The 26,277-nt window shown below is 47.5% G+C and overlaps 2 protein-coding genes across 5 annotated transcripts; one reads left to right on the top strand and one right to left on the bottom strand.

Moving 5' to 3' along the window:
- On the bottom strand, positions 1 to 16,919 carry LOC120388131 (C-type lectin domain family 17, member A-like). 4 transcript variants are annotated; one of them, XR_005590494.1, is made up of 5 exons: positions 11,071 to 11,219; positions 4,588 to 4,683; positions 3,523 to 3,632; positions 3,311 to 3,436; positions 1 to 52 (listed from the first exon to the last, which is right to left on the bottom strand). XR_005590494.1 is itself a non-coding variant. In XM_039509759.1 (5 exons), coding segments are annotated over exons 2-5 (270 nt in total). In that variant the 5' UTR covers positions 4,625 to 4,683; positions 11,071 to 11,219; the 3' UTR covers positions 1 to 51. The 4 variants fall into 4 exon arrangements, 3 of the variants coding, with proteins under 3 accessions (XP_039365693.1, XP_039365691.1, XP_039365690.1); XM_039509759.1 differs by having other exon boundaries at positions 4,592 to 4,683; XM_039509757.1 differs by lacking the exons at positions 1 to 52; positions 11,071 to 11,219 and adding an exon at positions 16,858 to 16,919 and having other exon boundaries at positions 3,199 to 3,436; positions 4,592 to 4,683.
- On the top strand, positions 15,464 to 24,889 carry LOC120388823 (maestro heat-like repeat-containing protein family member 2B). The gene is made up of 8 exons (XM_039510917.1): positions 15,464 to 15,615; positions 17,021 to 17,163; positions 20,651 to 20,773; positions 21,647 to 21,800; positions 22,355 to 22,453; positions 23,739 to 23,890; positions 24,421 to 24,584; positions 24,883 to 24,889. Exons 1-8 carry the CDS (start codon positions 15,576 to 15,578, stop codon positions 24,887 to 24,889), a joined length of 882 nt encoding a protein of 293 aa, XP_039366851.1. The 5' UTR covers positions 15,464 to 15,575.
- The last annotated feature ends 1,388 nt before the right edge of the window (positions 24,890 to 26,277 follow it).

The following is a 26,277-nucleotide window of genomic DNA, read 5'->3' as shown; positions in this document are numbered from 1 at the left end:
CCCCCTCCAAGTTCCTGGGCTCCACGCAGGAGCTCCTGGGGGGATTCTCTGTCTGGAAGAGGTCAAGAGGTCAGACTGGCTGGAAATCTAGGACTTGGGTTTGCCAAGGCCTTGAGAATTTCATCCCCTTATAAAATGCAGTGGGTGTTGTCATCACAACCCATGTCCAACTGTACGGCCTGATGCATGGGGAGGGGGGCTCCCGTGGGGCAGGCTTTGGTGTAGCAGACAAGTGGGCCAGGCCCCCAGCTGGTGTCAATCAGCCACCACACCCGGGTGTACATGGCCAGAGCATCTGCTTTTCGCGCTGCATCCGCCCAGGCCGGGGGCTGTCCTCCGGCCAGAGCCTGCGCCCTGTGCCCACGGCCTGTTGTGGTGAAGCCGCCCCCACCCCCGGGAACGCCCAAAACAGACACCGCAGAAAGGAAAAAAAAAAACAGGAGCTGAGAGCCCTCACCCTCGTCTCAGCCGCCTTCTGCCCCGGCCCTGAACCGGCTGCACTGGGAAGCCAGCCCCGATACCCCGCACGCCGGGGTGGGGTCATGCCACAGTCGGAGCACGCTGTTAGCACCCCGGAGGATGGGGAGCGGAGGGATCCCAGCTGGTTACCAACCCCCACCCTACCCCAACACCTCGAGTCTTCATTTCCAGGGGTGACGTTTGATGCTTTTCTACCCCTCCCCCAGCCCCCGGTGGCTGCCATCCAGGGGTGGTTCTGCAGACAGACAGGGCCAGGAGGGAAGAGATTTTGGGGTGTGGTTGGCAGAGGCGGCGATTTTTAGCCCCAATTCCGGAACCCGGGGGCTGATCTGCTCCTCCCTGCTTTTCATTGTTATTATTTAGCCGGCGACAGAGCGGGGGCGTCTGCCACCGGTATCTGGAGCCGCACTACCTGCCTGGCACCCAGCTCCGGCGCACGGCGAGCGATGTGGGGGGGGGGTATTTCCAGGGGTGAGCTGGAGCCGGTTCGCACCGGTTCGCGCGAACCCGTTGTTAAATTTAGAAGCGGTTTTAGAACCGCTTGTTAACTAGCTTCCCTGTGAGGGAAGCTTTGATGGGCTCTGCCTGGGAAGCCTGTAATTCCTCCTCCCGGCCGCCGGGGGGCGCTGCGCTGTGCTGCGAGAGCCATGTGAGCTGCCTCCTGGCCCTGTTGCTGCTCCTGCTCTTTGGACCTCTGGGCCTGGGGCTCCTGCTGCTGCCTGGTGAGTCCCCGGCTGCTCCCAGCCCCCCCCCCCCCGTGTGAGTATCTGCGCCCCTCCCCCGCCGTCCCCGCCACACCCACCCCCCTGCCCCACCCCCGGCCCACAGCCGCCCACAGCCCTCCCGTCTGCATCACCTGCCCACAGCCAGCCCGTGTCACTCCCTGCCTCCAGCTAGCCCTGCCCCACGCCCCTATCTGCAGCCAGCTCCACATCCACTGGTGCCCTGCAGTTCCCAGGGCAGTAACCCTGCACACCTGCTTCAATGAGGGGGCAGGGAGAAGCTGGGACCACACATGTGCACACCTAGAGTGACCAGACAGCAAGTGTGAAAAATCGGGACGGGGGTGAGGGGTAATAGGAGCCTATATAAGAAAAAGACCCAAAAATTGAGACTGTCCCTGATCACCACCCACACATGTGAAACGGAGCTCATTTCTAGTTCAGCCCCATCTTTTTAAAAAAGAACTTTAGGTAGGGTTAAAATACATCTGTATTTTCCTGGACATGTCAGGCTTTTCGGTTCTTAATCACCTCCTGGGAAAATATGGACGTATGGTAACCCTATTGGTACAAAAAATACATGCTGTCGCACATCCCTTAAATCAGAACTTTTTATAGGGAACCCGTTGTTAAGATTTTGGCAGCTCATCACTGCCCGTGCCCACAGCCAGCTCGTCTCCAGCCAGGACCGCACCCCATGCCCTGCCCGCACCAGCCCCTGCCTGCAGCCAGCTCCGCATCCCCTGCCCTGCCCGCAGCCAGGCCCTGTCTCTAGCTAACCCCGCACACTCTGCCCTGTCTCCAGCCAGCCCCTGCCACATCCCCTGCACTTTCCACACCAGCACCGCACCCCGTGCCCTGTCTCCAGCCAACCCTTGACGCACCCCGCTGCCTGAAGCCAGCCAGTCCCACACTCCTCTGTCTCCAGCCCTGCCAACCCATGCCGCATCCCCCTGTGGCCCTACCTGAAGCCAGCCAGCCCGTCCCACAACCCCCTGTCTCCAGCCAGCCCCGCACCCCTTGCCCTGCCTGCAGCCAGACCCTACCTCCAGTCAGTCCCTGCCCTGCCTCCAGCCAGCGCCATGTCCACTGGTGCCCTGCAGTTCCCAGGGCAGTAACCCTGCATACCTGCTTCAATGAGGTGGGGGGCAGGGAGCAGCTGGGACCCACACATGGGCACACCCTAGGGTGACTAGACAGCAAGTGTGAAAAATCGGGACGGGGGGTGGGGTGTAATAGGATCCTATATAAGAAAAAGACCCACAAATCTGGACTGTCCCTATAAAATCAGGACACCTGGTCACCCTAGCACACCCCCAGGGAGTGGCAGGATCCCACATATGTGAAACAGAGCTCATTTCTAGTTCAGGTCCATCTTTTTAAAAAAGAACTTTAGGTAGGGTTAACAAACATTTGTATTTTCCCGGACACGTCAGGCTTTTTGGTTCTTAAATCGCCATCTGGGAGGAAAATATGGACGTATGGTAACCCTATTGGTACAAAATATATCTAGTGTGGCACATCCCTTAAATCAGAACTTTTTATAGGGAACCAGTTGCTAAGAAATTAAAGGCTTTTTTTTACGTGTTTTTTTTTAGTCATCCCTGCCGGGGCCCCACCGAAAATGTTTGAATTGGGCCTCGCACTTCCTGAAGCCGGTCCTGATTGGCACAGTTTATCCACCTCCATGAGAGATGGTAGCTATGTTGAGGGGAAAAGCTCTCCTGGCCACATAGCGCTGTCTACAATAGGGGTTAGGTAGGTGTAACTGCGTCGCTCACAGGTGTGGATTTTTCACACATAGTTCTATCAATGGCATGCAGGGGTAAGTTTACAGTGTAGACCTGGCCTAACTACCTTGCTATCTGGGCACTATTGAGGATTGGAGAAGGAGTCTCATATGAAGCTTCCCTACTTTTTTTGTTCTTTGTTTTGCCTGAGTTCTGGGCTGGAAGACAGCAAGAGGACTCTGATTGGCTGGAGTACCCATTTTGGGATTAAGAAAAGGGTGTGACCCAATAGAAGAGGGCCAGACTGCTTTGCAAGAACAAAAAGTGACATAAGGGTGTTGAACCTGGAGTCTAAAGGGTTAATAAATGTAGAAATACCATGAAAGATGAATTTGAGAAAGGTGTATGTCCACAGGTATGTTTATGTCATTCCAGCGCCCGTCAATCGCCATGGTGCCACAGTCCTCGTTGTTGGAGTCATTGGGCTCCCTGGTGCTCCAGAAGCTGTGAAGAAGAGCAAAACCCCATGGAGACCACAGCGGGGAGCAAGGGGTGGGTCAGGGGGGCATGGAGCCTTTCACCCCACACACCTGAGTTTCAGAGGGGAGCCATCCACCCAGAGCCATTGATTTTCCACTTTCTGGTCACTCAGCCCCAACCAGTATACCCGGGACATTGTGCAGTTCTTCACCAAGAACGCCTGCAATAGACAAGAACAGACTAAGGGGGTGAATGGGTGGGGGACAGGCCACGCACTCTGCCAGTGCCAGGAAGGATGGCCTGGTGGGCAGGGCACTGGCTTGGGACTCAGAAGACTCAGGTTTAAGTTCCAGCTCTGCTACTGACTCCCTGTGTGGCCCTGGCCAAGTCCCTGCATCTTTCTCTATGCCTCAGTTCCCCCAACTGAACAATAACCCTAGCCCTGAGGGTGCTAGCGGAATAACAACACTGAAGAGTGTGAAATGCTGGGGGAGGAGCTTAAATGCTATAGATGTGTCACCATCTCAAATCCAGCAGGAACTGAAGGCTGTTCCTGGCTGATGAGTGGGGGTGGTCTCAGTCCAGCTCTCACCCCTGAGCAATAAGAGGTCTGAAGGGGGTGTGTGGGGCCTGAGCCCCTGTGAGGGATTAAGGGGGATTGTTGCCTGGAGGAAACATGACCTAGTGGTGGGGGAAGATACAGGGGCTGAGGGTGGAGCCACGCTAGGTTTGTCCGGCTGATCGCTTGAAAACATCCCAGCAATTCCCCTCCCAACAGAAATGGCAAAAACTCCACAGGGAGTCCTAGAAATATGGGGCTGGAAGGGACCCCGAGAGGTCACCTAGCCCCTCCTCCAGTGCCAGGACCAAGGAAACTGAACCCTGCCCTGATGGGTGTTTGTCCAGCCTGTTCTTACAAACCCTCCCAGGTCTCATGTAGACATATGGAGAGCGATCCACAGGGGATGGTTGTAGCCAACAGCCTTGGTGGGCCTGAGGTTGGTTTAAAGAATCCCCTGCCCTGTAGCTCCCACTGAGAACAACAGAATCCCGCAATGGGAGTTGCCGTGTGCTGAGCTTCCTTGAGCATCTGGCCCTGTGGGCCCGTGTCTGCTGCCACTTCCCTCTAATTGCAGCCCTCGCATGGGCACGGCAGCTGGCACTGTGCTCCTCACCTACTCTTTTCTGTAACGCCGTGATCTCCTCTTGCATTTTACTGTGAGACTCCTTCACAGCGGCCAGCTCCCCAGACACCGAAAGATGGACAGCGTCTGGATTGGTGGAGGAAAGCAGGTTAGCAGCCAAAGTGCAGCATTGTCGTCTCAGAGCTTCCTGCACAGCCCCCAACTTTGGGCTGCTTACAGGCGCCACGGGCCCTGCTTGAAGTCTCCTCTGGGATGCCTGGAACCTGGGCTCCTGGCAACAGTCAGAGCAGCCTTTGGGCTGCTCTAACTTCCTCTCTGCCGACTCTGGAAAGCAGGGAATAACCATGGTGCAGCACGCTCCAGCCAAGCCCCTGATCCATCCCTTACACCAGGGGCTGGGAGCCAGGCGGGTGCAGGGCTCTGACGCCAGCTCCACACCAATCTGAGATTCCCCCTACCCAGGGCAGGGGCAATTTCCATCCCCTGCACACCACCAGTGTGGCCCAGTGTGACACAGGATTGGTCCCTTTAGGGGACTGCAGGGGGTTACGTCCTACTTAAAGACCCCAAATAGGGCTTTGACAGCCTGGGCAGACAAACCAGCTACCTGAGAATTGGTAACAAAACGGTTTTCTGTTCATGTTTCTTTAAAAATGGATCACTCTGAAGGGTTTTTAATTGCTTCAGCGCTAATTAAACCATCGAAGCTCGCCCCTAAGAGTTCATCTGAAATGCTTCAGGGCAACCACTGCTCAGCAGAACCCCCCAGAGGGGAGTGGGCACCAAACCTACAGAACTGAGCAATGTGTGAAGGAGGCAGGGTCGGCCAGTGGACCAAGTACTGGCTTGAGGCTTGGGACATCTGAGTTTGATCCCCAGCTCTGTTACTAACCTGCTGCAGGACCTGGGGCAAGTCATTTCCACTTCCCAGTGCCTGAGTTTCCCCATCTGTCAAATGAGGATGATGATACTGCCCTCCTTGCAAAGTGTTTTGAGATCCACGGATGAACAGCATTATAGAAGCACTAGGGATTCTTATATCTTCCTTGCCCTCTACTGTTTAGCTTTGTGTTGTTGTGACGTTGCACTCCAGCCTGAGGGATGCTGTTAGGGTTGCCACCTTTCTAATTGCTGATAACTGAACCCCTATGGCACCGCCCCCTGCCCTGCCTCTTCCCCAAGGCCCCATCCCTGTCACTTGCTCCTCTCCCTCCCTTCCCCCATCCCCCATCGCGCGCTGGATCCTCTCAAGGAGCCCGTCTGCAGATAGGAGGCTGCCCAGCTGAGCAAGAGCTGGTGCTGGCTGAGCAGAGCTGGTCACAGTTAATGACCTGGTGCCTCCCCCCGCCCTGCGGAAACCAGGCATTTGGTTTGGGTGCCATTTAGGGTTGCCAGGTCCCAAAAACCAGTCACCTGACAACCCTTAATAGCCCCCTGACAGAGAAGCCAAAAACCAGATTGTCCAGGTAAAAACCAGACAGGTGGTAACCCTAAACTAGATGCCATGGGATTCAGCATAAGGACTGATTTGCAGCTCCCAGCTACAAATGACCAGCAAATCTACTGCAAATGGGAGCAGCTCATGGTTGGTGGGTGGCCCTTTAAGAGAGGCTTCAGGTCCAGCTCTGCCCCATTCCTGCTTGCTGCCGGGAGTAGAGGGATTCTGGGAGTTCTAGTCTAGAGAGATTCATGGGAGTTAGAGGCTGACAAGGCATGCTGGGTAAAGTGCCGTGGGGATTGTGATACACGCCAAGAAAGGGTTAAACATCCTGCAAAATAAATAACCCTCCAAAGACATGTGGGGAGATAATGTTTGTGTTTTGATGTATTTACAGATGTAAGCAGAGTCTGAATGAGCTCTCCCCTGACATCTAGTGGTGAGCTATGGAAAAAGACTTCAGAAGCTGATCTTGTTTGCATGGACATACCCACCCTGCCTAGGTGCTCGGTGTGATGGGATTGCTTGCCCAAATGATCACTTCTAGCTGGTGTTGGATCCCCAGTCTCCTTGTTATTGGGGCAGGAGTAATAAAGGGCTGTTACCCTTGTTGTGTGAACCAAGGGCAGCAGAACTGTACCTGGAATCTCCCAATGGAGGGACTCACCCTCAAATGAATGACACTCACTAGGCAGGGGACATGGGTTCCAAAGACCAATGGGAGTAGGGTGAATGGGCTTATTGTGCTTAAGGGTTCTAGATGTCATTTGACCCATGTGCTAATTTAGACTCAATTGTGGGTTTTGTTATATGCTACAGAGCTGAAGTCATTGATACATTGGTCAAAGCATTAGACATACTTTAGAACAGCATCTCTATTGTAAGAGACTGCCTAGTGTGTACCAGCAGTGAGGCTCTCACACGAACAACTGAAGTCACTGAGAGCTGTGGGAGAGGGGCTTGAAGACCTCTTGGTGAGTGGGCAGCTGGCGGAGAAGCATGGCAAGGAGCTACCAGGGCAGCTGGCGGAGAGGTGTGGCAAGAGGCCAGGATAATTGGTGGTGGAGAGGGTCAGGGCAGAGCCCTGCCGATACATGGCAATCAATCATTGGGGCAATGAGCAAGTGCTGGAGCAGTGTGGCATTTCAGGTGCCTCCTTACCCACCCCTGCCTTCCACACAGGGTGGGAGGTTAACTCTGCAGATGAACCTCTGAACTGTGGGGCTACACTGGCCAAGGACAGCAACTATGAATGGGGTATGGAGAAGGGATGGGCACTGTAGCACAGTGCTGCTGCAGAAGCACCTAATCAGCCCCTGCTCAGCCAGCCTCAATCAGAGGAAATGGATTGGGGCTGGGGAGAAGGCTGGTGCCTGGCCCCAGAAACTGGCTGCACCTGTGGGCCTGCTCAGAAGGAGCTATAAAGCCTGGCTGGCAGCCAGTACAGGGGGGGATGGCCAGGGAAGGGTTAGTGTCCAGAGAGAAGGGAGAAACCCTGTAAAGAGGAGAAAAGCCTGTAAAGTTTGTATATAGTATTGCTGGTGGTGGGAACTATTCTGTAAATAAACCACGGGTGCAGGAAAAGAGAAGCCTGACAGAGCTTTATTAAAGGAGCCCAGAGCACCAGGAAGGCAGGCCAGGAAAGGACCCGGTTACATGTGGGGGCTTGTCCGGGATCCTTGTTATCTAAGCCATAGACACAGTGTGGCAGCCTGAGTATGGAAGGCAACCTGCAATGGCTCGCAGAGCAGCAGTCTGAACTGGGGAAGACACTGCAGTCTTTCAAGGAGTCCCACCAGGTGGAGCGGCAGGCCCTCCTCGCCTGGCAAGCTGAGCAACAAAAAGCCCTCCAGGATTTCATCAAGGAGCAGTCGGCGGTACAGCAGCAGCTCCTGCAGCGTCTGGTGAGTCCTGCTGTGGTGGGGGATGGGGCCTGGACTCCAGGCCTTGGCCTGTGTAAGATGGCCCCTGCCGACGACCCCGATGCCTTTTTGGGCACCTTTGAGTGGGTGGCCCTGGGAGCCGGATGGGATCGGACCACCTGGGCCCTCCGGCTCGGCCCTTATCTCACCGGGGAGGCGCAGGCTGCGTATATGGCCCTGCCTGAGACCCAAGCCCGGGATTATGAAGCAGTGAAAGCGGCGATCTTAGACCGCCTCGGGTTGTCCGCAGAGAAGTACAGGCAGAAGCTTCGGGCAGCCCGATGGACAGGGCGTGTGCGACCCCGGGCCTATGCCCAAAAGCTAATGGACTGGGCAACCCGGTGGATGAGGCCCGATGCCCACACCGTGGGCCAGATAGTGGACCAAGTGGTCCTGGAACAGTTCCTGCAGGGCCTTCCTGACAGCGTACGGGTGTGGGTGCGGCGACATCAGCCAGCCACTCTGGAAGCGGCAGTACAAAGAACCGAGGAGTACACTGAGGCTGATTTCCCCGTAAGGGAGCACCGAGTCTTGCGAGGCCCAGAGGGGAGCAGAGAATCCCGGGAGCATAGCGGGGCGAAGCCACCGGACCGGCGACGGGAGGAGCCCAAGGGGACCCCTAGCCGCCCGGGGCAGTTCGTATGCTGGCGATGTGGTCAGCCAGGACACAAAAGTTGGGACTGCCCGGTGATGGAGCAGCAGACTTTTGCGGATGGACTAGGACTGGGGCAGGGGAAAAGAGGCATGGGTTGGCCACCATCCCGGTGCGGGTAGGAAAAAGGACCCAGAGGGGTCTGGTGGACACGGCCTCCGCCCGCTCCTTTGTACAGCGGCGTGTAGTGAAGCCGCACTGGCTTATCCCTGGGGGACGGATGTGGGTGGACTGCATCCATGGGGATAGGAAGTGTTGTCCCGTGGCCCAGGTGCCCCTAGAAGTAGATGGGCAGTTTGCCTGGAAACGGGTGGGGGTAATCGAAAGGTTAGCGTACCCCGTGGTCCTAGGACAGGACTGGCGCTTTCCCCTGAAGGGAAAGGCGGCCGGGGGGAAGCAACCAAGAAACAGGAGGAGAAAAGGGACCCTGGAAAGGGAGAGCAAGGCCCCGGTGGAGGTGACTCGGGAGCAAGAAAAGGCCCCACAACCTCCCGGGGTAAACCTAGAACAGCCTAGACAACCAAGCCAGGACAATAAGCATGGGAGTATGTCTGAGGAGCCCAGGGAGCTCCGCGGGCAAGACCACCTGGGGGAGGAAGCCCTCGGGGGGGGATAGAAGGCGCCCAGCGGGGAGAGACCCAACACTACAGGGGCAGAGAACCTGAACCAGAGGCAGGGGGCCGACTCGGGGCAGTAGGCTCTGAGCTAGCAACCCCGCTGGAAAAGAAAGGGGAGCCTCTGGCGCGGCCAGCCCAGCCATGCGACTGGTGTGAGGACCTCTGGGTCAGCGTGGACCGGTGGGGTGCCTCACCCCCGACCGAATGTGCCTTTTGTGGCTGGGGAGTACAAACAACCCAAGGGGTTGGTACAGGGAAACCCCTGACTGGGCAGGGGCTGCAACAGCCGGGTAAGGTCCCGGGCCGTGGAAGGCGAGGCCGAGGGAGGCCAGGCCTGGCACCAGCTTAAGGGGGGAGGTATGTAGCAGGGTGCTGCTGCAGAAGCACCTAATCAGCCCCTGCTCAGCCAGCCTCAATCAGAGGAAATGGATTGGGGCTGGGGAGAAGGCTGGTGCCTGGCCCCAGAAACTGGCTGCACCTGTGGGCCTGCTCAGAAGGAGCTATAAAGCCTGGCTGGCAGCCAGTACAGGGGGGGATGGCCAGGGAAGGGTTAGTCTCCAGAGAGAAGGGAGAAACCCTGTAAAGAGGAGAAAAGCCTGTAAAGTTTGTATATAGTATTGCTGGTGGTGGGAACTATTCTGTAAATAAACCACGGGTGCAGGAAAAGAGAAGCCTGACAGAGCTTTATTAAAGGAGCCCAGAGCACCAGGGAGGCAGGCCAGGAAAGGACCCGGTTACAGGCACATAAAAGGGACTTTTGGGTTGCTGGACTTAAGACCCTGAGGGGAAAAGGCCACTGCCCAACTTACTTGAGGGTGGGTCTTTTGCTCATGGCTTGTGTTTATGAACCCTAGTTGTGGTGTTTTCCCAAATTAATGCTGAGTTAATTCCCTTCTTTTATTAAAAGCTTTTTGTTACCCTCAGACTCTGTGCTTGTGAGAGGGGAAGTATTGCCTCTTAGAGGCACCCAGGGGGTGGTGTGTAATTGCCCCAGGTCACTGGGTGGGGGCTCGAGCCAGTTTTGTGCTGTATTGTTGAAAAGGAACTCCTAGATACCGAACCTGGCCCTTGTTGCTGCTGGGTCCACCTGGCAAAACTACTTGCAGTGAGAAACCAGCAGCTAGAACTTGAACAAAAGCAAAAAAAAAAAGCTGATATGGAAGGAGAAGCTTCTGAAATACAACACCTGTGTTTTGAACATGAACAAAGAATGGCAGATATTCGATTGCAGGAACTAGAAGCTAAGGCAAAAGTGGACAGACTGAAGCTCCAACTCATGAGAATAAAGGAACAACAGGAACTGTATCATCCTGGACAGCCAGCTCCCCTCAACAGCAAAGATGGGGATAAAATCTATCCAGTTTGTAATAATGTTGATATTTTGTTTGATTCTAAGCAGTTCTCTGTGTGTATCCAAATTTACCCCAACATTTCCGCCTTTTATGTAAATGCTTTTACTGTGAGCTCAGGTGAAGGTAAACCCATAACTTGTGCAGAGAGTGTAAAAGTCATGGTAAAAGCTATTTAGGGTAAATTACAGCTTCTAACATCACTCTTGTTAAAGGATGGAACAGATCGTTGCACAAGTAGTGAACACATATTTCAAGGGAGCATTCAAGGTGAAGCGGTCTGTTAATGCCCCTCTAGTCAAAGGGAGGAAAGGTGGCAGGGAGGGGGAGGGGGGTTATAAATTATTGCAATAAGCCATAAATCCAGTATCTTCATTCAGCCCATGGTTTTTAGGTGTGGAAGAATAACGCAGTCTTCACTCTTAGGTTGGTTGCAACATGTCAGAGGCAGTTCATTCTCAAGCATTATTGCAAGTGGGAGAGTGCACAACGGCAGGGATCCCAAAAGATAAACAAGGAAGGCAAGTATTTATACCTTTTGTTCCATACAGTAATGATCAACAACTGCATTTTGTTTATACATCTTCCTTTCTGAGATCTTCCTTTTTCTCAGCAATTTCTGCTACAGTCTGCATTCTAGTCTTAGCTAACACAAGGTCGAAAAACAGCATCTCTTGCAGTTCTTTTCCACTTCAACCTGGCTTCCTAATATAAATACAGAGAAATGTGTACACATAACCTGACCCCCAAACAAACCAAAAATCAAAGCCCTACCAAAACAAAACTGCACACACAATTCTCCCCATGAGAAGAGGATGAGAGAGAATGAACTGGACATGATAAATGTTATTTGCAATCATGTTGTAGCTGGGTCATTCCTAGGATATTAGAGAGGCAAGGTGGGTGAGGTATAGGGTGACCAGATAGTAAGTATGAAAAATCGGGATGGGAGTGGGGTGGGATTGATAGGCACCTAAACCCCAAATATCTGAACCGTCTCTATAAAATTAGGACATCTGGTCACTCTAGCTGAGGTAATATCTTCTGTTGGACCAACTTCTGTTGGTGAAAGAAATAATCCTTCAAGGACCTGAAGAACTCTGCAGTTCTTTCACCGACAGAAGTTAGTCTAATAAAAGATATTACCATGACAGATGTTAGTCATATCATTAATGTACTAGGGGAAGCTGCTCAGATACTGCATTGACGATAACAGGATAAAAACCTATATAGAATACAGTGAAGGAGAAAAAGACTCTTTCTGAGATTATCCTTTTCCCCAGTGATCCTATTTGCTAACAAGTAGATACATTCTTAGTGCTGTTGCGGCTTTGTGCAGAAGCGTGAATTGTCTCAGTAGATTCTGATGTATTTTATCCTTTAGGCAAAGATATCTTTAAAAACGGACTATAAATAAGACGTTATGCAAATCCACACCACTAGGTGGAAGCAGATATTTTGAGTTGTCATTTATTGAGAAACTATTTCAAAAAGCGCAGTAATGTTCTTGGAATTCTGCTTTCAGCCATAAGGCACACAGCTAAGCGGAGTCATCTATAGAGTGCTGGATCTTTAATTTTTTTCCATAAAAAACCTGCTTAAATTCCCTTTAATAAATTGTGTTACCTTCACTCTCCTATTTGTCTGTGCTGTGACAGAAAAATAGAATTGTCTGTTAATAATGGCTTTTATTTGAAGCAGAGAGCTAGAAAACGTTTTTGTAAAATGTGTTGAAGAAGAAAATCTCTCTAGAAATGCAAATTATTATTGTTGTTGTTATTGGGTAAATTCTACAGTCCTTGCTCAGATCCTAAGAGGTACTTAGGCTCCTAGCTCCCATTGGTTTCAGCAGAAGTTAGGAGTCTAATTACCTTTGAGGATCTGGGCCTCATACCCTACTCAGACAAAACTTTGACTAACTTTAATTCAACCTAGCACTGAGATGGGTTAAGCCCAGTATCTTACTGTACATTGTACAGAAGCTTCTTGTTAGCAGGAGTTAATCTGCTGGCTATTTTTGCAGTAATGCATTTTCTGTATTTACCACCCTTGTTTTCTTGCATCCTCAGACATTTTGGGCCTTGTACATAATGTGTATAAATGGAATATTTATCATCCTCTCTGACTGTAATGTGTTGAAGTGATGGTGTCTTGTCAAACTGCAATCAATATGGATTGACCTGTTGATCCTCATTAGTGAGAGAAGTATATGAATTACAAGCCCAAGACCTGCTACGGGCAGTATCCCACTGCTCATTGCTGCAGCTCAACTTGCACTGCTGCAGAACACTGTGTGTGTGTGTGTGTGTGTGTGTGTGTGTGCACGCACAAGGCTTGTGTTGTTCAAACCTGGCCCCCTGTAAACACACTCAGAGTCAACCTATGATCCAGCTCTTGTAAAATGCAGCCAATTAACACCACAGTGACCATGGGTGTAAAGCTGTGGCCTCCTTTTGAGGGTCTACTGTTGCCCAAGATCTAAGTCAAGCTGAGGCAGTGTTCGGGTGATGATGTGCTAATTTCTGAGCTCCTTGATGCCTGCACAGTGTTTGTCATGGCTTTGCCACACATAATGTTGTTCTGTTATTGATCTTAATTTGTTCTGTGGCATTACATGCATGAACACTCTTCCTATCACTGGTCCATGTGTAGTGGATTTATATGTGGATGCCTTGCCCTGATGTTAACAGCTGCAATGAACAAGCGTTATTACAATTACCCATGCTCCTACACAATGCTGCATTCTTGAAAGGCCAAAGTTTATGGAGCCAGGTGTAGATAGTGAGGAGTGCATAACATAAGGACAGAGACAGGCAAATTCTCTGTGCTGACCATGCCCTTAGCTTCTTACAGAATGGCTTCCTGTTTGTGCACTGACTCACCAACCTTATGAGAAGAGCTTAAAACTAAGTTCAGAGGGGGCAGGTCAAAAAAGGCACCAGGTAAAAAAAGGTGACCTTAATAGAGGACTAGATGTTTGGGGAAAAGCAGATGTGGAAAATTGTAGTAGAATTATAGGAGTAACAAAAGGGAAATCCATGGGGGTATCTGCTTAACATCTTAGCTGTCTATACACAAATGGAAGGAGTAATAATAATGAGGAATAAACAGTAAAATCTGGGAGTTTTAGTACATAAGTCATAACTGAGCTTAACTGGCATCACAGATACTTGATGGGCTAAATCTCATGACTGGAATATTGGTATAGAGGGTAAAGGTAATAATTGGAGATATACCAATCTCCTAGAACTGGAAGGGACCTTGAAAGGTCATGGAGTCCAGCCCTCTGCCTTCACTAGCAGGACCAATTGTTGCCCCAGATCCTTAAGTGGCTCCCTCAAGGATTGAACTCACAACCCTAGGGTTTAGCAGGCTAATGCTCAAACCACTGAGCTATTCCTCCCTCCCATTATAGCTTAGTCAGGAAGGACAGGCAGGAAAAAAAAGAGAGGACATATTGCATTGTACACTTGTTCTGAGGTCCAGAAGGAGGTGAGAAGCAGACCAGTTGAAAGTCTCTGAGTAAAGATAAGAGGGAAAAAACAGGGGTGATGTCCTGGTAGGGGTCTATTACAGACCACCAAATCAGGAAGAGGAGGGAGATGAAGCATTTCTAGAACAAAACCCAGAAATATTCAAAACACAAATCCTGATGATAATAATGGGGGATTTTACCTACCTAGACAGCTGTTAAGAAAGAAATATGGCAAAAAACAAAATTATCCAGTAAGTTCCTGGAATGTACTGGGGACAATGCTTTGTTTCAGAAAATGGAGGTAGTAACCTGAGGGACAACCATTTTAGACTTGATTCTGACCAACAGGGAGGAGCTGGTTGTGAATGTGAAGGTGATTTGGGTGAAAGTGATCATGAATGATAGATTTCATGATTCTAAGGAAAGGAAGGAGTGAGAATGACTGAAGAAGGACTACCAAAAGCACATTTCAATATACTCAGAGAATTGGTAGGTAGCCACCCATAAGGAAAATATCTAAGGCATAAAGGAGTTCAGGGAAGCTGGCAGTTTCTCATGGAGACAATATTAAAGGCACAACTGCCAATCCAAAGGAAAGATAGGAAGAATAGTAAGTTTTTTAATGAGCTGAAAATCAAAAAGAAATCCTACAAAATGTGAAACGGACGACTTACTAAGGAGGAATAGAAAAGAATAGCATATACGTGTAAGGATAAAATCAGAAAGGGTAAGGCACAAAATCAGTTATACATAGCAAGGGACAAATGTAATTGGAATTCTTTTTCCATATGGTTTACTGCAAAGTGTGTCATCACTCTGAATGCTTTAAAGGCAACATAACTTCCAAAATCAAGAGTTGGCTCTACATATGGCCCTACATATGACACCACACTGTATCAAACACAATAAAAATTAATGTAGTTGATTTGTTTGGCAGGACATGGAAATTAAGTATACATTTCAATTCATTGTAAAATAATATAAAATCAATATTTGTAATACAGTTCAATAAGGTTTCATCAGGCTTTTTGATCAACCAAATTAAAAGCAAAGGAAACCAACCAACCACACTCAAGGGTCACTGTGCATTCTCAAGGCAGTTTCTTCTCTTTCTTTGTTTGGTGCTTTTATTTTATATAAATTCAACCAGGAGCAGATTTTCAGGTAAAACCAATATTGGAAAGTGTGGTAAACAGAGAGGACCAAACCAAAATTCAAAATGATGTTGAGAGAATGAGAAATTCTACACTGGAGCAAATGTAGCCTCCTATTGAACTGCTTACATGTATGGGCCCAGATATTGAAATGTATTTAGGTTCCTAAGAGCTACTGATTTCAGTGTGAGTTAGGAGCCTAAATACCTTTGAGGATCTTGTCCATGTAATTACAGCACATACCTGGTCAGCAGGAGATTATGTGGTATGCTACAGTCACATTGATGTCATAATAGTGCTTGCATAATCTGAACTGGCTATCCTGGCCATGACAGATTGAGAGGCCAGCTGCCTATCAGTACAGGAGCTCTTTGGAGAAAGGACTGGAGGAAGTGTTGAAAAGACTAAAACATGAATAAATTTGTGACTGAGCAGGAGGTAACCGAGAGAGGTAAGGGTCAGCACTGTATTTTCTAGATCCAGTCTATATTCACACACACATTCAGAAAGCATAGGCATACAGATAGATTAGTTGTAATGTTCTCCATTTCTATGACCAGAACCTCAGCTGATGTAAACCAGTTGTCTTCCTTGTAGCTGTGTTGATTTACACCAGTTCAGGACTTGGCCTACAGCCTCTGGAGCTGGAAACTTTCCTGAGAATCTCAGTTTGTATTGAATGTTATGGGAAGGTCTCCCTACTTTTGTCCCAGGTGTTTTATGTTTATTATGTTTATTATCATTTTGTGTCTTCTGCATCCATGGAGCCAAGATCTAGCTGTGGAATCCTCAGAGATGGGGGAAACTAGAACAAAAAATGCAGGGGACTTCTCTTCTGGCTGTCTAAATGAAGCTCTGCTAATATCTTAAATGCAGGATAAGAAAGCATGGGGGTCACACTTCTTAGCAACACTAGTGCTCCTAATCCCACACTATCACTACTGCAGCTAGATGGGCAGTGTAGGTTACAGTTAGGATTCAGTTTGCATCTGGGTGTTAGAACTGAAGGATGCAATTTGCATAAAGGATGGGCAATCACCTAACCTCAAGCAGTCTTTCCAGGGAAGGGGAAATCTTGTCAGTTCCTCCTTCATGCTTTGGAATGTTGTTACCATGGAGACAGATACATATGGCATTTCAGATTTCTTGTTAAATATTAAGGCTCCTGGAGAATTTCTGCCCACAGCTAAGAGATACATGGGAGATAAAATCCTGATTTTTAATACATCAGCTATTTCATAGTTTCATAGAGTTTAAGGCCAGAAGGGACCATTAGATCATCTAGTCTGACTTCCTGGATTTCACAAATCATTAAATTTCACCTAGTAGCCTTACACTGAACCCAAAAACTTGTTATCTGGGTGCTCAGGATTTTTGAAAATGAGGCCCTGACTAAGCAAAACTCTTAAAGCATGTGCTTAACTTTAGGTCTCTTTGTTGGCTTAGAGTTAAGCATGTGATTAGGATGCTGAATCAGGGTGTAGGTGCCTTAATATGGATTTAGGAGCTTAAGTTTAGGCAACCAGTTTTGAAAATTTGGGCCATAAAGTATTATTCTGTATGCTATCAAACCTCATCAATTGATAGTAAAGAGGGAAAGGAAGATTATTTTACATGGGGATCTACTCGAAAGGAGCAAATTTTCTTCATTATGATTTCCCCCCAAACACATTGGGTCCTTCAGCACACAAACCTGGTCATCAGAAGGAAGGAAGAGGATTTACATGATTCCCAGGTTGTCTTCTCCTCACAGTGTTTGGGCACCTGCAGAATCTTTACTGGATAGTGAATTAAAGAGGCCAGCACCAATTTGTACCATCAATGGTAACCAACTGAATCCTTTTATTTAATTTCAGGTGTTTATAATGAGGTTGTTTCCCTCCTGGCACATATGGCTGACCAAAATAAGAACAAAATTGCCCTCAGGATTGCCTCTATAGCTAAGACCAAGCTGGCTAGTGTTGTGAGAGTTCTGCTGGAGAAACTGCAACAGGATGAGGTAGGGCAGTTTCAGGAAATTAAATCTGCTTTCCATGTGTCCACACCACATTCTGCCTGACTTCCTGGGAGAATGCATGGGGGTAATTCAGTATAGAACTTGGTCTGGTGCACCATCAGTATTAATCTTTCTGTCCTCAGGCATGAACTCATCATGCAAAATGCTGTTATTACAGATCAGGATGATATAATGCTCTATAAAGAGAGCATTGTCCTTTTACACACAGTGGAGTACATGGGTTGTATATAGTAAAAGTACACTATAGGACTAGCAATAATCTTTTTTAATAATACTGTGCCCTTCTTTAGCATCTTCATCCAAAAATCTCAAAGCACTTACCTAATACTAGTGAGTTAAGACTCACAGCACCCTTGTGAGAATGGTAAGCACGATCCCCATTTACAGATGATTTGTCACAGGGAATTAAGTTACTTGCTCAACACCACTTAGCAAGTTAATAAAAGAATGTGAATAAAACCCAAGTGAACTGATTCCCTGCTCTTATTCCTAACCAACACTCCTTTCTTATGATGACATATTATTGAGATTATAGCACTGAAGGGACCTTATCTATATATTTTCTACTGGGAGAATTCTGCAACAAAAAAATAAAAATGATGTGCACAGTATTTTAACATTTCTGCAAATATACAATATAATTGCACCAGTTCAAATTATGTATTTCAAAATCCCTGTCAGCAAGTATGTCTGTATCAATACAGACAACAAAAGGATTGAGGAAATGTTTTTTGACAAATAGATTCCTTACTGTGCATATTAATACAGAACTCTGAGTAATAATTCATTTAAACTCACTACAGAACCATATTTCTGTCACCCCTCAGCTGCAGTGCAAAGGCTTGGTAGAGTCAGGGTAATGGAGGAGCTGAGGGAGAGGAGGTAAATTGCTGGGAAGAAGCCTGGGTGTGAACTTGGAGGTTGCTGGGTATGGGTGGGAAAAGTATGAAATGGTTTTTGGGAGGGGTGGGGAGGAATTGTTAGGGAGCTCCCCCCATGTAGACCCTGGCTGACTCCTAACCTCTCCCATTCAGTAAGGCACATCTGCCCCTGTCTCCATGTGTTCCTGCACCCCCATGGGTGCTTGCACCCACTGTTCATGTGTTCCTCCACCCCTGCTCAGACACCCACTCCTCCCATCCCCATGTGGCTCTGTGCCCCACCCAACCACCCTCTGTCCCTGTGTAGCTCTGCACCTCCTCCCCCATCACTGTGTGTCTCTGAACCTCCCTCCTGCCCTGTAACCCTGGGTCTCCACTCCCATTCAGCCCCTCCCCCAGTCTGCCCTCTCCCACTAGCCCTTATGAGCAGAACTGAACTGCTTGTCTTGGCCTCCTAGTACTTTAATTATTTGAATTACTTGATTAATTATGAATCTCTTGGTTTTAAAGAATAAAATTGTTGCCTAATCCAGAGCTACTTGTATTACGTAGTGCTTATGTATTCATAAATTATCAGTGACAATTTTCAATTAAACAAATCCTCCTGACATTTAAAAATGAATGGAAGGAGCTTCTCCCCAGTGGAGCTGTGTGTTCTGGTTGCAGTTTGCAGAAGCCTCCTTTTCAAGCAGCACCCCTGGAATGTTTAGCCAATCGAGAGATCTGATTGGCTCTGAACATTCCAAAGGGCTTTATGACCTTGGCATGCAGGTTACCTAGATTTAGAGACTCCCAGGAGACAGAGATGGAAAAGACCTATTGGATCATCCAGTCCATTTCCCTGCGAATGCAGAACCATTCCAAATGGCCATTTCCCACTGGTTTGGCTAAACTAATTTTAAAAGCCCCTAATGACTGAACTTCCACTATTTTCCTAGGAAGACTATGTCATAACCTTATAGACCTGTCTCACAGGTGAGGCATTTTTCCTGTTGTTAAAGTCTAAACTGTATGTCTTTTTTTTAGTTTAATCCCATTACTCCTACTTTTACCTAAATGTATTATACTAAAAAATTCCTCTCCCTCCTTGATGTTCATGCGCTTCACATAGTTGTATGCTATTATCATGTCTCCCTCATAGCCATCCTTTGGCCGCATCTGCCGTAGACAGTTCTTTCAGTCTGTCTTCAGAAGTAGAGGTCTGCTCGGGCCCAGTTTTGAAGCCCAACCTGAACTGGCCCCAAGCCCACTCACCTCACCTTGAGAGGGTTGAATAATTTTCCATCATGGTCCCAACCCTTCCCCTCAAACCGGATATTGCCACCGCATCCTGTTCATGGAGCCGGTGCAGTGGCAACAATGTTCAGCAATGGCTTCATCCTCTGACGCTGCCCCCTGTTGTGCCGATCTCATGGGCTAAAGGAGGAGAGCCGAGCTGACCTGAGCCCAAGAGAGTCAGTTGTTTTCTCATCCAACCTGAGCCTGATGCCTGTAGTCAGGTCCCATAGGATTTGGGTCAGGTTGCAGGGCTCTATTCAGAAGTCAATTCTGCCACCCCCCCTGCATTCTTTTTTGCTCTCCCACGAATTACTTCCAATTTGTTGATCTCTCTGGGAATGTGGTGCTAGAAAATGCAATAATCCAGATACAGTCACACCTTAGATGAACAGAGGAACTGTCGTCTTCCTGCTTTGTGCCATGATCCCTGTGTGGAAAAGACCCAACCCACATGGCTCTTTGTGGTAGCCATCACCCCTTGCATAGACACGGTGACTTGCTTTTTCACTGTCACCCCAGGGCGCTTGTTGCTTCCCACTTTTCTCCTCCCATTATGTCAGTTACCTCCTTTCCAGATGTGCTAGTTTGCAGTTTTCTGAAAAGAATCTTGTTCTTCGCTCAGGTTTTTAATTTCTCTGTTTCCCTCTTTATTTTTTTTCTGTCCCAGCTGATACTAAACTCCCCCATATTTAGTATCATCTGTGAATTTCTACACTGATGGGCCTCATAAAAGACACCTTTGAGTGTGCGACTGTCAATGAAGATCTAACTGCTGAGCTAATTTCCCCTAGGAGCTGTTGAGGACTTACTGCGGGAGTTGGGTATTTTGTAATTACACATTTACCAATTCTGTCTGGAGTGGCTAGAGCAAGGGCAAGGGGCTCCTTTTTATTGTTTGTTTTCAATAAATGAAACTCAAGAAGGGGGCAGTGAAGGAGGCTTCTTCTGGCTTTTTTTCTCTGCAGGAAGATTAAAATATGTCAATTGTTCGGCTGCTTCTGAAGTGCTGCTAATGCGGTGATTGTGGAGGGCATGGCATGTTTGACACCAGTTAAGCCAAGGGATTAGTTGTGTGAGCATGCTGGCTGAGGAGTCAGTGTGGCCTAGTGGATAGGACTCTGGATAATGACTCAGGAGACATGGATTCTCTTCCTGGCCACGGACCTGCTCTGTTCTGATAAGACTTGGGCTAATCATTTCATGTTTGGATTGGAAGCTCTTTAGGGCAGGGGCTTATTTGTCAAATTACTGTGTGGTCATCAAGAAAAACTTTTCCCAATTGTTTGTTCTCTTTTCTGGTTTGTCCCCAGCAAAACAAAATAGACATTTACTATATCCTGGAGAATGTGTTAGAGCAGGACACCGGAGGCCTAGAGAGAAGGCTAGTGTACAAAATTATAAGCCTAGCCTCAGAGCAGATGAGAGAGACTCGGGTAAGTTAGTTCTCCTGAGCTACTAATCAAAGGATCCAAAGCTTTAACTAATTAAAACTCTTTTTTTGGGGGCAGAGTAAACTATATACTGAAATGAAAATGTATTCTTCTGTTAGAGGCTCACACCTTCCTCCAGACCAAAGCCCAGGTCCTAGACAGCACCTGTGCACATGCATAAGATGGGAAAACTCACATGTGAAAGTTACACATGTGCTTAAGTGCTTTGCAGGATCATAACCCGAGACACATGATATCAGACACAGAGACAGGCCTATGGTTGCTTAATGAGCACATCTTTCCCAAAGTCTACTAGGGATTTCATTTTTTATACTGATGTTATGTGGGAGGTATTCTGATACTATAGCGATAAGTGCAGTATAAAGCCTAAGACAGACAGAATCTGAGCTATCTCCAAAACCAGCAGCATTGGATTTAGAATCTAGTTTGGCAGCAGGAAAACCCATGGAAAAATCCCTCTCTTGTTCCAAAGGAAGTCAGCCTCCTTTTGGGGGACAGTTTATTCCAGGAAAGCTCTCTGAATATCATTGAAGCTGCCCAGTCTGTCTCTTACTACCTCCTTAGGGAAGGGCGGGGCAAAATATCATGTGACTATGGTGACCAGTCATCCACCACAAGGAGCTACTAGTGAATAGTCTAACCAAGCAGCTTGCAAGCAACTCAAAGGCTGAAGATTGTTTTGATTCAATGAATATTTATAAGTAATGACTCTATCCACATAAAGTTGGGTGGGTTCATTCACAACTTATGCACAGAAATTAGGACTTGACTCATCTAAACAACTCTGGCTAGTGCAGCCGGCTTCAGTCACCTCAGTCTCTCTCGCTCTCTCTCTTTTTTTTTTTTTTTTTTTAGCAAGTAACAAATGAACTTAAAGTGGCAGCTAGTAACACCTTAGTGATGCTGGCACGCTGCTATTTCAATGATGTGATGTCTGAGCTGCGGTGTCATCTGAACCTGCCGGAAGAGTTTATTTTAGTTACACTGGGCAACCTGTCATCAGCCTATGGTATGGTAACTTCCATCTTTTGTTTCAAAGTTATTGTCTTTCATTTAAGGACAGGGGATTACTCTCTCTACCTAAAAATATTACAGCTAAACAGAGCTCTGCTTGAGTGTGTGCATGCGTGTGTGTGTGGAGAGACACAGGATTCACTGCTCTTGCTAGTTCTGGCTTCCAGATCATGAGCTATCCAGACAGAGGTGCAAGCTGTAACTTCTGCCCCTGACTGAAGTTCCTTAAGGATGGGAATGAGTGGAAGATCAGGTCCAGTGGAGCTCTTCTTCACCCCACTTCCCACCCGGCCCCAGTGCGCTCTCCCCTTACGCTGGGAGTGAGTTGGGCATCAGGCACAGCTGTGCACTGGTGGAGGATTCCCCTCTTCAGGGTGAATCCCCCACTGGGTATCAATGGCTGCTGTAAAGCCATCCTGCTCTGCTTACACAGTGCAAAATGGTCCAGGAGCCCATAGCATCCTGCCCCACAGTGTTTCTAAGTGTGTTCTAAGAAGGCGGAGAGCATCTGATTATCTGTCTTCCTTCTCTTCTGGCCTTTCTCTGCAGCACTTAAGTGTATCCGTTTTGTGAGAATGACCCTGTATGATATGGACTGCATGCTGGAGTTAGTCAACGACAGCAGGATGAGACAAGCATTTTGTGGTGGTAAGTGCCAGAACTTGCTATAGGTGCCCAATATGGATACTTAGGGGGTTTTGGTACAATTGAAGTGACTGACCAAGTTTGCAAACAGGCCCTGCACTGTGCTCCCTGCCCTGGGTTGCACCAGGTGCTGTGTTCCTTGGCTCCCATGGCACTCAGTGAAGTTGAGAGTGCGCTGTACTTTGCAGGAGGCGCTGAGCATTTGTAAGTTCAGGCCCTTTATGACTCATGGATATAATTTAAAATAAACAGACACAAAGGCTGAAGCTGCCCATCTGCCAGCAGTCTCCTGGGGGAGGAGGTGAAGGGAGCAGATTTCAATACTGTACATTTAAAAATCCCATTTCCCACTCCTTCACCCATTCTCTCCCCTTAGTTTCTTTATCATTATCTCCTTTCACCCTCTTTCTCTGTCTTCTCTTCCTCTCCACTTCTCTCTTCCTTTGCTTTTCAGGTGATGCTCAGTAAGGGGTTAATCCTGTGCCTTTGAGGTAAATGGGAATTTTGCCATCAACTTCATAGAGAACAAGATTGGGCCCTAATTCTTCTTAGCAAGGACACTAGATACACCTACCTTTAGGGCAAAGTGCTCCCCACTACCTTCAAATCCCAGTAAAGCCAATGGCAGTTAGGGGCACTCAACATCTTTCAGACAAACTGTAACTCAGGATGAAATCATACAGTGTTAGGGTTAAATAAACAATAACTGCAGAGGACACGAGTCATTTACAGGAGCACTTGCTGAAATATTTTGATTTTTAATTATATTTTCCATAATTTTCCCCCCAAATTTGATGAAAAACAAACCTGAAAAATGTCCATGACAATTTTGATTAGGAAGTGTGCGTCCAGTGTTTTGGAGCATCTAAAGAGGTGACTGAATTTTTCAGATATTTGAAAAATAGAAATGATTTTACACTTTGCAATTTTGAAAGAAAAAAACAACTATCCGTAAAGATTTTTAATTTAATTTAAACTGCTTTTTCAACCAGCTCTAATTAAGAGGTAACAAGGAAGGGAGAAAAGATTTATCTTCAAATGATGGTAATTGAAATAAGATTGAGAGATCTGCAAATTAAAAAGCCTTTTGAGAAACAAGACACGGAATGTGGGGGAAGAGAAATAGCTCAAAATTGATGTTGGATTTCAGCGTCTATTCCTGAACTAAGCAGTAGCTGCCATGGAATTGTAGTAAACTTTAGGCCTGGGTGTGTTCACTGATAAAGCAACTTCTCCTTGTTACCAATATGTCCTTTTCACATTGCCTGTCTTCTCTCCTTCCATGCAGTTCTGGAAAAATGGTCAAGAGCAGTAAATTTCTATTTCACTAACTGGGAAAAGTGCTCATTCCATAGAATGGATGCATCGCAATTCTGCGATCCAATTCTTCCTATTTATGCTCATGTGACCAGCAACTGGCTGACCTGTGAGGAGCCGGAGGTGAGAATTGCTGGCTTTCTAAACCTTTAGCAGAAATTGTAACATTAAATTCTATGTGTCTGGCACTCATTGTGATGATGACATTTAATGGTAGGTCCTTTTGGATGGAACAGAGTGTCATGTAAAACATCTAAAATCCAAACATTTATAATGTCACCACAACGTGGAAATTCTGTCTGTACGCAGTGTACATGGATTCTGGTTTTATGCACCTAACGTGCAGATGAGCAGCGGGATAGTGGGCTAAATTAATTCCTCCATTCAGCCCCAGTGGAGTTCCAGCAGGGATGAGTTGGCCTAGAATGCATATTAATCTGGGGAATATTTTACCTGGTATAGTTGTGAGGTGCATTAGGATATAATCCTGAAAACCAACCCTATGAGTCCTGGTTCTTACCAGGAAATATTGATAGGCCCATTCCTACAGTGGAACAAGGGAAGCTGCACTCATTGGAAGTAGAAAAGGTGTGCCCATTGAATGATATTGAATGAATTCATAGGAACATAAATTCTGTGTCTCATCTATGCAGCTCAAGCAGGCTATCATCAAAGCCCTTGGTCCCATGATGAGCCTCCTGCTACACAAAGAAGGCCATCAAGATCAGCTATTTAAACCGATCTCATGGCTCCTTGAGCAATATAAGGAGAACACTGATGTTTTTCACATCACCAAGGTGAGGTACCACTCCTTAAGGTAACTGTCTATGTGTCTGCATATATGAACTGCATGAGGAATTTGCTGCCAGTGGGGTTTCCTGGTTGAGACAGTGACTTGTTAGAAAATAAATATCCACACAAGCTCTGGGTTTGTACACATGGTGAGCCAGGCAACAAGATCTGTAGGTAAATGCCTCTTATGAAAAGCATCCTCTGTTTCCTGGGGAGGATGATAAGGAGATAGAAAACAAAACACCTACCCCCCCCACTCCAAAAAGATCCTCCCTCCTTGAGATTTCCCAGTACATCCTGTCAACTCTGCGTCTCTGTTTTAGTTCATAAGCTCCTCAGAGCAGGGGCTGCCATATGTTGTCTCTGGTCAGTACCAAGACAACTGTCATTGGTTGAAAATTAATACTAAGGAGGCTTGAGAGTCATTGCTTTGGATTATGGAACTAGATGGATCTAAAAGCATTGCCTGTCTATTTCATCTCCCGTTCTGTGCAGTGCTGTTGTAGCCATGTTGGTCCCAAGATATTAGAGCGCCAAGGTGGGTGAGATAATCTAATTAAAGATATTGACTCACTCCCCTTGTCTCTCTATTTCATCGACCCTGAGTACCACATGAGCAAGAAGTAAGGGGCCATATTCTGTCTTCAGTGGGGCTACACAGTTATAGCTGTCTCGTGAGTTCATTTACAACTTCTTGGTAGTGATATTTACTCACCATCTCTGTTGGTTGAAGCTTTCTGGTACAGAGTATGTGGTCACTTTTGGGGTTGAAATACCCATGATTTGGAGGGAACCAATGCATCATGGACTTGTTTGATAGCATCAGGGCACTACAGAACTGCTTCAATATAGTAAAATCTGTAGATGGCATCAGAGACATTCTGGAAGCTTGAAGCAGCAAAGGAGAAAATTGTTTAGATGCAGGAAGGAATTCGATTTTCACCTTTTTTATCAATAACCTGGCAGAGGACATAAAATCTTCCCTGCTAAAGTTGGCAGATGAGATAAAAATTGGGAAGTGGTAAAAAATGGAGAGGACAGATTCAGAGAGATCTAGATCACTTGGTAAACTGAGTGCAAACAAAGGTGCATTTAAATATGGCTGAATGTAAATGTGAGCATCTAGGCGCAAAGAATTTAGGCCATACATACATGATGGGGGATGCTGTCCTGGGAAGCAGTGACTCTGAAAAAGATTGTGGGGATTATGATGAATAATCAGCTGAACATGAACTCAAGCTGTGTCCAAAAAAGCTGAAAAGCATAAAAAGGGGAATCTCAAGGAGGAGTTCAGTGGTTGTTTTACTTCTAAATCTGGCACTTGTGTGACTACTGTTGGAATACTTTGTCCAGTTCTAGTGCCCACAACTCAAAAGGGTGTTGATAAATTGGAGAGGAGATTGAGAGAAGAGCCACAGTGATTAAAGGATTAGAAAACATGCCTTACAGTGGTAGAATCAAGGAACTCAATCTATTTAGTTTAACAAACAGAAAGTAAAAGGGTGTGTGATGGGGTTTACCTACCCCACATTGGTTCAGCAGGGGTTAATCCTACTTTGTGGGCCGAGGAGGCCATGGCCCCTCATCTCTGCTGGGCATGCTTCAGCTGGAACCAGGATATAAAAGAGAACCACTCAGCTCAGTCTGGGATGGCTGCCGAAGGGAGCAGAGGTGCATTGCAGGCTCCTGCAGAGAGACTGCCAGTGCTCCAGGATTCA

The sequence above is a fragment of the Mauremys reevesii genome, linkage group 22 (genome assembly GCF_016161935.1).
Source record: "Mauremys reevesii isolate NIE-2019 linkage group 22, ASM1616193v1, whole genome shotgun sequence".
Classification (NCBI taxonomy): Eukaryota; Metazoa; Chordata; order Testudines; family Geoemydidae; genus Mauremys; species Mauremys reevesii.
The sequence above is the reverse complement of the archived record's forward strand: the minus strand, read 5'-3'. Positions and strand labels throughout refer to the sequence as shown.

Excerpts from the sequence above, each read along its gene's own strand:
- LOC120388823 (XM_039510917.1), top strand. The coding sequence starts at position 15,576 with ATGAATAAATTTGTGACTGAGCAGGAGGTAACCGAGAGAG. Across the intron at positions 17,164-20,650 it reads AGAAACTGCAACAGGATGAG|CAAAACAAAATAGACATTTA; the intron begins GTAGGGCAGTTT and ends GTTTGTCCCCAG. Across the intron at positions 21,801-22,354 it reads CAACCTGTCATCAGCCTATG|CACTTAAGTGTATCCGTTTT; the intron begins GTATGGTAACTT and ends CTTTCTCTGCAG.
- LOC120388131 (XM_039509757.1), bottom strand. The coding sequence starts at position 4,624 with ATGCAAGAGGAGATCACGGCGTTACAGAAAAGA. Across the intron at positions 3,633-4,591 it reads TCACGGCGTTACAGAAAAGA|GCGTTCTTGGTGAAGAACTG; the intron begins GTAGGTGAGGAG and ends TGTCTATTGCAG. Across the intron at positions 3,437-3,522 it reads GGCTCCCCTCTGAAACTCAG|CTTCTGGAGCACCAGGGAGC; the intron begins GTGTGTGGGGTG and ends TCTTCTTCACAG.